At 47.8% G+C, this 12,072-nt stretch overlaps 1 protein-coding gene across 1 annotated transcript; it reads left to right on the plus strand.

Moving 5' to 3' along the window:
• Positions 1 to 9,065: 9,065 nt before the first annotated feature.
• Positions 9,066 to 10,363, plus strand: LOC124295583. The gene is made up of 3 exons (XM_046746017.1): positions 9,066 to 9,169; positions 9,510 to 9,684; positions 9,764 to 10,363. The coding sequence occupies exons 1-3, from the start codon at positions 9,066 to 9,068 to the stop codon at positions 10,265 to 10,267; spliced, it is 783 nt and encodes a 260-aa protein (XP_046601973.1). The 3' UTR covers positions 10,268 to 10,363.
• The last annotated feature ends 1,709 nt before the right edge of the window (positions 10,364 to 12,072 follow it).

The raw sequence follows: 12,072 nt of genomic DNA on the forward strand, positions 1-12,072 counted from the left end.
GATGTTATCGGTAATTGAATTTCACTGATTTTAATATATATAGATATATCTTAACATGGGTGACGTTACAATGTTATAGTTTTCAATCTGTTATATTAATGGCAATTTTTATTCAATCGAAAAAATAAAAAATACGTCCAAAATATTTTTTTCCAATCTACAAGAATATGAAATAAAAAAATTTCATTTAAATACTCAATGCTCCGATATCGATGTATTGTTTCACCTTGCTTTGATTTTCGTTGTTAATTCTTATTGAAAACATTACATCGTTCAGGTCCCTGATTAATATAATGATGTTCGCAAGAAATCTGGAGTCAAGATCGTTCACAATAATACGTACATTGCTAATGATATAATTTTCGCCTGCGCTATAATTATAATTTCCAGGGGCAAATTATTATCCAATATCACAACACCATAAGAGAGCCTTACGGACTCTTACCATAGTTCTTAGACCAATACTGCCATACACAGTTAACATCATCACGTGCAATACTCTTATATCGATAGTTCGCACACGCGTTATATCATCAGCCTAATTCATATTCATGAAGCATTAAGCAGCATATATATAATTTTCACATTCGACCATTATATGTTTCAACATTAGTTTTCACATAAAACCCTTAATTTATGTTTTCAGCTGCAATGACTCAAAGTAATAAACACTTACAATAGATTTCAATCTCATTACTCAATTAAGATAACTTCATAGACTAAGCACAGGAAAAGTGGGAAGGGAAAACAAGGATAGTTAACAAACAGAAAAGCTCTTATTTTCAAAACTAGAGATAGCGAATTGGTTTTGACTACGATGCGACCAATTAGTGCTTCACCACTTGATTCCATGAACCAATCGTCTCGCGCTAACACTCTACCAAGATATTACTCACTAATCAGAAACCTTACCCTTAAGTATTAATCAACCTCAGGCAATCATTTTAGACCCACGAGAAGACACGTCTCTTTCGAACTCCTCTCACTTTTCCATTAATTTAACCCTGATTCAGAACAGAAAGCAGAGGAGATTAAAGCGTCGAACGGTAGACATCTAATGGTACAGTTCAGAACTTCACGGAAATCATAGAATTAAGTTATAGAATAATTTAACTCCAAATCTCCGAGACTTAGTAAGAGCTTGTGACTGTGATAAGAGATAACCATCAGTGTGTAGAACAATAGTGAACCTAATTACATATTGAGAACTTGAAGAAGATTGTGCAAATAAACGTGAATTAAACCCAAGTGTTGTCATCAATAATTATTTTAATCATGCATAGTGATTGGTTGGTTGGTCCCAAAACTTAGGAAACTCTTAAATTTTGTGTTAGCTGAACGAGAAGACTTGAGGAGCTGAGCAGTCGATTTTTGGGATTCATATATATAAAAAACGTAAGTCGAGAGTATAACTAAATCATACAGCGAATCTGAATCAACTCGCAAGGTTCATATCAGAACGTAACAGCTCTACCTATAAATAAAATGGTGACAGCAGACCGCGAAAGCCAACTGGAAATGATTCAAAAATCGTCAATTAATCAACGCTACTAAAATATGTGAAAACTTGGAAAAATTTTCAACACTGGTGTGAAGATAAATTATTTTAACTTATATAAACTAGACTTAAGGATTTATAGGTAAGATGCGAATGCGCCTGAAGCTTGAGTATAGTGATATACGTTTATAGAACACAAATTAAGTCAGTCAGTCAAGTAATTCTGTAAATGAAAGCCAAAAGAATCCATCTGAATCATATTCATTTAAGTTAATCCATTGTCGGTTGTATGGAAATATTGAAGCACAAATATTACTTAATCTTTATACGTCAGCCGAATAAGAAAAGGTATGTAAATTAAATTAAAATATGTCAGTTGGGATTATGCACTCCCACGTGGAAATGATCGCCATTTAACATGCTAATAATCTCTGTAATCTTAAATGTTGCAGGTGCCTTTTGTTCTTATATCTACGAGTCTAGTGTTAAATAAAGCAGCCAAATACTTAATACAAGTGTTATTTATTTATTCATTCTCAATACCTACTTCCAAGTCTTAACACGTTTCAAGATATCTCTAGTTCGATATCAGCTCGCAATCATATGCAACCGCGCCGCCTCTCTCATGTGTCCTCTCTCTCGGCGTCTCTGGAGTGAACGTAGTGGCAAGGCTAAAAATTAACTGATTTGTTAAAATGGAGATGATGATTCTTCATACGTGGAACATATTTTATAATTTAGGTACACCAAATGCGACCGAACAACATGCCAGCCCTATTAGTGCGCATCGCAACCCCGTAAATAGTCCGCGTACCTCAGGAAGAACTAAAGCCTCAAGGTCACCCAAAACAGCACGACTCTTGAAACACTTACGTACGACAAAAGATATGTACCGTAGTAGATTCGTTAGGCTGAAACGTCAACATAAAACTGTAAATAAATCTACTTTGGCGAGGACTGTGCCATTTACTGTATAGGTGGCTATCTATGCAGAAGATTTCTCAAGCGCAACAACTGTGATGACTGGAGGGCACCGCTTATCAATCCGGATCCTCAAATGGGTATACTTGACGAACACCAAATTTTTACATGTGGCTGAAACTTATTTATCCTGGAGAATCGAGTAAACGAGTAACCGCCGTCAGACTCGGCCCTACTAATGTGTTTTTTCTGGTAATTTTTTGAGTTTTATGAAGTGTACGACAGCTCAACAATGCTAACCGCTCTTCGCGTTACCCGGAGCAGACGACGTAGACGTGGCGGATGTACGGCTCCATTTTTTAAAATATTTTTGTCAAAGTTATATTATTATTTCTTTTTCAAAGTTTTTATACATTTTTAAAAAATGTTTTTTATGTTTTTTTCAACGTTATTGTGGGACATTTTTGTATCGTATGCTATTATGTTTTTTGATAAAGTTTCAGATTTTATCGCTTCACTGTTTCATCGTATCATGTTATTTTTTTTCATAATAATCATTTGAATTTGCTTAGGATATTTTATAGTTTTTCCAAAATAATGTTGTGTCTTATTATATTATATAGAGACCTGTCTTGTATGCGATTGAATTTGTTTTTTCTGTATCATTTTTTATTCACTTATATCTCGCATTTGTGTATTTTCTATTGTTTTGTGCATTTCATCTCATTTCAAAGTTTTCCGTAATAATTTTACTCCCGTTATTCCTGATTGTAATAACACTGATTTAAATACTAACGACATGTGGTTCAAAACACAGCTACTAGGAGCTGACGATAAGGAACAATCCTTCTAGAAAAGAATGGCTGAGGCAGCTAAATATGAGGGGTTTGATCCTAAGGTCACTACTTCTCTTCTCATCGCAGCCTGGAGGATAAGAGTGAGAGATATATCGGAAGCAAGAACTGATGTGTTGCAATTAGTCATACCAGTTACCTATAATGGAGTGGCCTCCAAGATCAATTATTCTAGCAATGAGAGCTTTGATAAAGACATGAGAACCTTATGTCTCATTTTCTCAACTAGAGGTGCATCATTCTCCAAAATTCAGAAGAAGTGCAGACTCCAATGGCGGCAATTGATGGATATGCTCAGAGTTAAATATGATCTAAGAGTGTGTTCGGAAATTGACTGACCAGTACTGTCAGTACTAGTTTTCCGTTCCAAAATGCTTTTCAGCACGGCTGACACGGCTGAAACGTATCTCCATTTCGTTGGACATTGGTTCTAGTGAACTCCTGACCTCCGGCTGTAGAGACGGTCAGCAGCGAGGTAGTGCAGAGCCAGTAATGCATATGGCGACGTCCTGTGAGTTACACGCTATATACGCGCAAGTATAAAAAGGATTTTAAATATGGATACCGCAAATAAAAAAATCCCGTCATCGGTGGTTAAGTCAATCCTGGTCATTGACGAAGATACGGGGGACCTGTTCCAGGTAGAAATGACGATGCAGGAATACGAGAAAGCTCTGGCCGGTAAATTCCCCTAACCTCTCTTATTTGTACATGTCAAGGGATTAAAAAAAATATTATCATCTCACCAGTACATAAAAAATAACACGCAATAATTTAAAAATTGCAGATGAATCGTTCATGTTAAAAATCATTTCGGAAAGGACGCCGCAACACAAGAGCGCCAATACATCGACGACTGAAGGTGAAAGATCGCATCAGCAGCCTGAAGAGAACCCTTAGGAAGTGGTTAATTCGGATGACTACACAGGTAAAATGAAATAACCATTCAGGTTTTTATCTGGGACGCTTAAAATTTTCGAAAAAACAAGAAGCTTACTTTGTTCTGTGTTAAAAAGAGAACAATTTATCATTTTGCTCGTATTAAATATTTTATTTCCAAAAAAGGGCCAATTTCTACTTGACGGATTGATATGGAAATATTATTATTTGTATATTTACATTTCAGACTTTTGGACAGCAACGGGAAGACTGGCATTCATTTCCGAATTCGAAACGTTTCAAGAATTAATCGAAAGAGGGAAATTGAAACAAAAAGATGTATTTGAAAATATTGCATCAAATTTAAAAAAAAAAAGCAATTCAAGTTAGCGCCAAACAGTGCGCAACAAAATTGGCGTCACTGAAACGTATGTATAAAAAAATCGAAGACCACAATTCAAAATCCGGGAAGGATCGTCAAACGTGGCAATACTTCGAGGTTTGGTTATAAATATATTATATATGCACAATTGCCCCTTAATCACTAATCCTACAGAGCCTCTACTTGGTTTTCGCGATTAAAAAAAAGAAATTTTTGCCCAGGTATTACAGCGAAAAGGGAGGAACAATTGTTTCCACTTTCTTGTCTCTTGAGGGCCTAACCTCTGGAACTGCAGAAGCCATTCTCCAGGTAATTGAACGCGTAACAAACTCATTTACATTGGATCTCCATAACCTACCATTATAGTCGGCGTCAACAATGGATTGTTCGTTTTGCTCAAAAACAAGTACAACTTGCCACATCTAGTTTTGATCAGATGCATTTACTGCGCTCTTCAATTAGCCGCTTCGCACGCGAAGACGGAAACTTTGCCACGGAATCTCGAGTTCCTAACCTAACATAATCCGCGACACACATAATTGGTTTGCTCATTCTAGTCTCCGATAAATCGCGTACAAAGAAATTTACGGACTTACCAACGAGGGTGCTGCACCACTGAAAATACTTCAATTGAGTAGAACGCGTTGGATTTCTATCGGAGCAGCGATTGATCGGATTCTAAATCAATGGGATGAGCTCAAAACGCATTTTGAAATCGTTAAGAGAAAGGAAGCTTGTTACACAGCTGAAATGTTGTACAATAACTACAAAGATGGTACGAACAAAAGTTTATCTGACATACATCCATTCAATCCTCATCGACGTACAGCGCGCGAATAAGTTGTTTCAATTCGCGGCTGCGGATCCGTCAAAACTTCTCTATGATCTGAAAAACTTGCCTCGGGCAGTTTCATCAAATATTTGAATTCCAACATCTTCCCGATCCCTTTTGATTTAGGTTACGTTAGGTTAGGTTACGTTAGGTTAGGTTAGGTCCCCTCCCCTGGTGGATGGCCAGGAAACTAAACAAAGAGGCCATGGCAAGCTCCTTCCGCAAAAGCGACACGAGGGGGACTTCAGAGGACACCGACGCAGCCGGGTTGATGAGAAGGATCACCACAGCATGCAACGCGGCGATGCCCAAGACGAAACCACCCAGAGGCAGAACAGCGTTGCACTGGTGGTCCGAGGAGATTGCGCAATTACGCAGGGACTGCCTCCGGAGCAGGAGGAAGGTACAGCGGGAGAGAGCAAGGGGTCAGGCAACGGATGCAAGCCTTGGGACCTACCAAGCAGCCAAAAAAAGGCTGCGAGCGGAGATCAAGGCAAGCAAGGAAAGGTGCTGGGAAGAACTGCTCCGCACGATAGAGGAGGACCCGTGGGGGCTTCCCTACAAATTGATCACGAAGAAGCTCGGAGGTACGAAGCAACCGGACGACCCCGAGGAGATCGAAAGAGTCCTGAACGAGCTTTTCCCTGTGCATAGGACCATCCCAGCACCAAGAGAAGCAGGAGAGACCGAGCCGCCGGCCCCCTTCACGGAGACGGAGCTCAAGGAAGCAGCTAAGAAACTAGCTGGTGGAAAGGCCCCAGGACCAGATGGAGTCCCAAACGAGGCCCTGGCAGTGGCGGTGGAAAGCGACCCAGAGGCGTTCCTGAAAGCCTTCAACGAATGCCTCCGGACGGGCCGCTTCCACGACGACTGGAAACGCCAGAGACTCGTCCTGCTGCCGAAGGGAGCCCCGGAGGAGGGAGGAACCCAGAAGTACAGGCCCATTAGCCTTATAGACACCACGGGGAAACTACTGGAGAGAATGGTGCACGCGAGACTGGCGGAAGCCGTAGAAGAAGCGGGCGGACTAGCCTGCCGACAGTACGGGTTCAGAAGGGGCAGGTCTACGATACAGGCCATACAAGACGTGGTGAGCATCGCCAGAGAGGCGAATGCGAGGAGAGGGCGACACGCTACCCCCTGCTTGCTGGCGCTTTTGGACGTCAAAAACGCCTTCAATGCGGTGGGGCATAGCGCAATACTTGAGGCAATGGAGAGGAAAACCAGCATGCCAAAGTACCTCCTGGGCATGGTCGCGAGCTACCTGGAAAACAGGCGGCTCATGTACCGCACCAGTGAGGGGGTGAAAACACGCCTGGTAACGGCGGGGGTCCCACAGGGATCGGTCCTTGGACCGCTCCTGTGGAACCTAGCCTATGACGACCTGCTCCGAATGGAGATGCCAGAGGGGGTGAGCACCATCGGGTTTGCGGATGACATCGCGCTCCTGGTGACGGCGAGGACGGCAGAGCTGCTTGAGGTAACGGCAGGCGAGGCCATCAACCGAGTGTGGGACTGGCTGCACGAGAAAGGGCTGGAGCTGGCCGAAAGAAAGACGGAAGTGGTGGTCCTGACTAGGAGGCATAAGCTCAGAGTCAACCCCATAATGGTCAAGGGGCACCAGGTGAGGCCCGCGAAGAGCGTGAAGTATTTGGGCGTGACAGTCGACGCGAAGTTGAACTTCGCGGAGCACGTGGCGACAGCCGCGGACAAGGCTATGAGGACGGCGACAGCTCTTGGCAGACTCATGCCAAACACCGGCGGCCCGGGCTACGCCAGGCGGAGGCTCTTGGCGGGAGTCGCGTACTCAGTAATGCTGTACGGGGCTCCTGTCTGGGCCGAAGCCTTGAAAGTGGCCAGAAATAGGAACAGAGTTGACGCGGTGGGAAGAGTCTGCGCACTGAGAGTGACCTCAGCGTACCGCACCGCATCTACAGCAGCGGTCATGGTGTTGGCAGGGCTGATCCCACTACACCTTATGGCGGAAGAGCGCAGGCGAATCGCCGCCGCAGAGACGGGAAGAGGCCTCCACAGCAAGGCAGCAAAGGCCAGGTTGCGACGTGAAGAGAGAGAGATGACCATCCGGAGATGGGACGAGGAGTGGACTAGCGGAGAGAAAGGGACTTGGACCAGGGAGGCCATACCATCCGTCGTGCCCTGGGTGGAGCGGAGGTTCGGCCAACTGAGCTTCCACCTCACCCAGGGGCTCACAGGGCACGGCTGTTTCGGTGAGTACCTTTGCCGAATAGGTAGGGAAGCGACGGCAAGGTGCCATCACTGTGATAGCCCCAAAGATGACGTGGACCACACCTGGTTCCGCTGCCCGGCATGGAGGGGTCGAAGGGACAGAATGAGAAGTGTTACCGGGGAGGTCGATGGCATCGCCGACCTCGCCAAGGTGATGCTGGAGGCCCCAAGAAAGTGGGAAGCAGCGGAACAATACATCAGTGGAGTTCTGCGCGACAAAGAAAAAGAGGAGAGGGAGAGACAGGGGCAGCAGCCACGAGAACTGCCCGACCGAACAACTCAAAGGCCCGCAATCAGGCCGGTAGGCAGGCTGAGGGGGGGAGCGACCGAGTGCGCGTGTGACATACCATACGCGCACTCGGTGTGTTTCCGTAGCGGCGGTTTGCTGCAGGACCAGAAGGCCCAGGACACCGGGCACCTAGCGGGAGGTGGCATCAACGCCACCTGGACAAGGGTGGAGGACCTAGCGGCCGAACACGCGGACAAATTGACCCGACGCGGGGAGCCCCGACCTCCAGCGAAGACGCTAGCAAGGGTGGGAGCGATGGTCCGGATGACCTACGGTGATGTAAATTACCTGGGTAACAACCGGGCCATCCTCTACCTCAAAAGGCGATATGGGGGGACCCAGCGGTTGGTCAACTCGACCAGCCCGCTGAAAATGCACCCCCCCTGGCGTGACGCGGTGGTGCTGGACGGAACAGTGTTCACCGCCAGCTGCCAGTGTGGCAGCCTGGCTGAACACAAGAGCATGTTCCCGCACTACCGCACCACCGTGGAGAACGGGGTAACCAAGTCGAACTGGAGGGTGGCGATGGAAGCTGCAAAAACCGACGTAGCTGTGAAAAGAGGACATCACATCCGCACCGCGCAAAACATGCTAGCGCGGTGCGGAAACAGTGAAGTGAAAGCTGACGGATGGAGGGGGTGTACAAGACAAGGTGCGCGGAGACACCCCCCCACGAACAGATGAGTTAGTGTAAGTGACTTAGATTGATAGGAATAAGCGAACAGCTGGTAAAGACAGCAGTGACCATAACTAGCTTAAGGACACCAGAAGGTGCGTTAGTGTAGTTTTCTAGGATAAGTGAAGAGTTGCCAACCAAAGTACCAGGCAGTGACACGGGGAGCGACAGGCAGACCAAGAAGGCGATGCCGAGTCGCGAAAGAAAGGGAGGGGCCAGGAGAACAGGCCGGCCACAGGGACGAGGTGAAGTAATGCGAAAGCGGTTCCGCCTCGTCCTGGGTGATGAGCGGCGGAGGGGTTTTAGCCGGTAAAAATCCGGCACTATCCGACGACATCAATGAACAACCGGATGTCTTTCGAAGATTTCCCCTTCGCCGCTAAAAAAAAAAAAAAAAAAAAAAAAAAAAAAAAAAAAAAAAAAAGGTCCCCTCCCCTCCCCTACGTCGGTTGTCACCTTGTCGTGGTCTGGGGGCCTGGAGGTCGCAATGAATCCAGTGGACCCAATGACTAGGGCTCCAAAGTCCCTAGGCAAAGGCGAGACTGGACGAGTGACTAACACTAAGCACAACCGGCCCAGCCTCGAGGTTGGGTGAGTGAATGGCGAGGGATGAATGGGAAGTGAACGAATGGGATGTGGTCGGGATCCCTGAGGATATTCCTCCGAGACTAGTCAAGGCCGGACTAGTAATCCGCCGACCAGGGCTGCAAAATATGTCTGTACCTTTCCTGTGGTTTCCTAGGATTCCGCAGGTTTGAAGTGGGAAAACCGCTACTTGCAGCTGTCTGGAGCCAATCGGAGGGTTGAATCTTGGGCCTCGGGCGCACGTATGGAGGATTACCTGGTCAGTATTTCCTCATACCCGAAGCTGGTAGGGTATTTCCGGCAAGGTCTTACCCGAATGGGGGCCTACCCTGGGTCGGATTGACAGGGGAATCCCCCGGACGGAAGACCCTAAAGAGGCACGGGGGGTGGGGGGGATCGCATGGATAGGGCCGACCACCCGACAAGCTGACAGCAGCTTCCGTGCGAGTACGGGGTTAGGGTTCTTTCCGGCGGGGACAGATGCTGCACCGCGGTGCAGCTGCCATGATGGCCGAACCGTCGTAAGACATAATCTATATAATAATGGCTCATTCAAACACCAAACAACCAGAGAAACTAATGGAGAACGATGTTTTCCAGGTGGATCCCTTCGCGAGAAGGACCAGCATCCACCGGACACCACCGCAGCCCAGGCGGGTCACCACCTTGGAGCTGCAGATGAGGGAGTCGGCGCCTGTCCAGACGCCACTCATCCTCATCGATGTAGAGGCGTCGAGGGAGGGTGCGCAAAAGGGCGCGTCCGCGGCGAGGGGAGCGACTGCAAAAGCCAGGGGCGAGGGGGCAAGGACGATGAGCTGCCCCGGGGAGGTAAGCCTGGCCACCCACAGCAGGCAGGAGGTAAGCGACAGGGAATCGCTGAAGGACCTGATTACCCTCATTGAGGGAATGAAGGCCTTCACGGTGGCCTACAAGAACACCCACGTCGCGCTTAGAGAGGACGTGGCCAAGGCGGCCATAATCATCAGGCGAGTTGAGCGTGCCTGGATCAAGATGGAGGAGGAGGTGGCCGGAACCAGAGTGCCGCGGGAGACCGGGGACAAGGCCACACAGACGGGGGTGCAGAAGCTGCAGCAAGAACAGTAGCGGAAGGAAGCACCAACCAGCAAGAGGAAGGAGATCTCTCCCTCAACCGGAGCCGCGGAAAAGAGGCCGCGCCCGGAAGAACGGGTAGAGAAACCCCTTCAGGAGGGCTGGAGCGAGGTGGTCAAGCGAGGCCGCCGCAAGACAGCCGCCCCAGCGCCGGTAGCGCCAGCGGCATCGACTAAGAACACGGCCGCGGCCCCCACCAAGGAAAGAGGACCAAGGCCCAGGAAGCCTGTCAGGCCGGATGCCGTCCTGATTAAGACGGAAGCGGGGAAAAACTACGCGGAGTAGCCTGGGGAAGGGCAACTCCCTGGCCTGCAGAAAGTGCGGGGAGGCTGGCCACAAGGAGAAAGAGTGTCCAAAGACGGCCCCTAGGTGCATCTTATGCGCCAGCAATGGGGCGAGGGCAGACCACTTCTCCGAAAGTGGGAGATGCTCTGTCTTTAGGAGCGAGCTGAACAAGGCCAAACTTCGGCACGGCAGGCGAAGTACCGCGGGGGTCGCCAACACCGTAGTAGCGGATAGGGATAGTGTGGAGGCTGTGATGCTCTCCCCCACCACACTGGGAGTCTCGTTCGGGCGGAGGCTCGATTTCAGCGCTCCAGCATGCCAGGAGTAAGGAGGAACACCAGCACGGGACCCGGGGGCAGGCCTGGGGTAGTAATACTCCAGGTAAACCTGAACCGGAGCCGGGCCGCCCAGGACCTGCTGACTCAGACCGCCATGTCTATGGGGGCCGGCATACTGCTGGTATCTGAGCCTAGCGGGGCCGGGAAGCAGGATAGCTGGCTGGTGGACACGAGGGGGGTGTGACGTCCCCGGAGGAACGTCTACCATATACATATTTTTGCCTATTAACGCTCCAAGACTGTTGCTCTCTTACCTCAAGTATACCACCATAGCATAACACATACTTGTATTATACCTAAGCTATAGGAATACATCATAAGCTAAGGGCAAGGCAACATGGCGTACCCGGCAGAAAGCACCAGGCAACAAGCTGTATTCACAGCCGTGCTAAGAGGCCGCCATCTTGGCTCGCCCGCTCATCATATACTACACTAGTAGAAATACACGCACATCGCGCTATTAAGAATGTACAAATAATAAAGTAAATAAGATATAATAAATGATAGCAGGGACTTACCCGTGAATACAATATAATTATATATATATTATACAAAAGAGGTACACGTCATCGACGCACAGAAGGGAAACCTTATCCCTACACTCACGATACACCTTCAGCAGGCCTACGTGACATTTTGCACATTCAGCACTCGACCACGTGCACTTCTTAGAAATACCTATCTTCCCTAGAATAAATAAATAACTGTAACCAGAGCGGCCAGCGGGTCTCGAATCACTTAAACAAAGGTTCATAGGCGAACCCGAACATAAACACCCGCTGAGCGTTCATCCTAATAAAGATAAGATTTTGTGTAGTTAAACTCTAGACTAAACCTTCTTGAAACTCCGATACAATAAACAGACGGAAGCAATAAATCCGTCATGCACTGAAGAACACTTAAGCAGAAAACATCGACGTGGCGATCCGATACCCGAGGAGAAACTGAGCCAAACAATCCCAGCCCAGGCCTACGGACCGACGCCAACGCAGAACAAAGGCCAAGGGTCGAGCGGAGAAACCTGTTTTACTCGACCGTCATAAACAAGAGTGAAAGCCAGACCCGCACTTAGCCAGGGACCGGCTCAGCTATGCAGTAGGGCAATAAAACAACAACCCTCGCAGCATGACGTCAGGCCCACCACGTGCACTCGGACACGTGCAACCAAGCAGGCAG

Source organism: Neodiprion lecontei, chromosome 7 (genome assembly GCF_021901455.1).
Source record: "Neodiprion lecontei isolate iyNeoLeco1 chromosome 7, iyNeoLeco1.1, whole genome shotgun sequence".
NCBI lineage: Eukaryota > Metazoa > Arthropoda > Insecta > Hymenoptera > Diprionidae > Neodiprion > Neodiprion lecontei.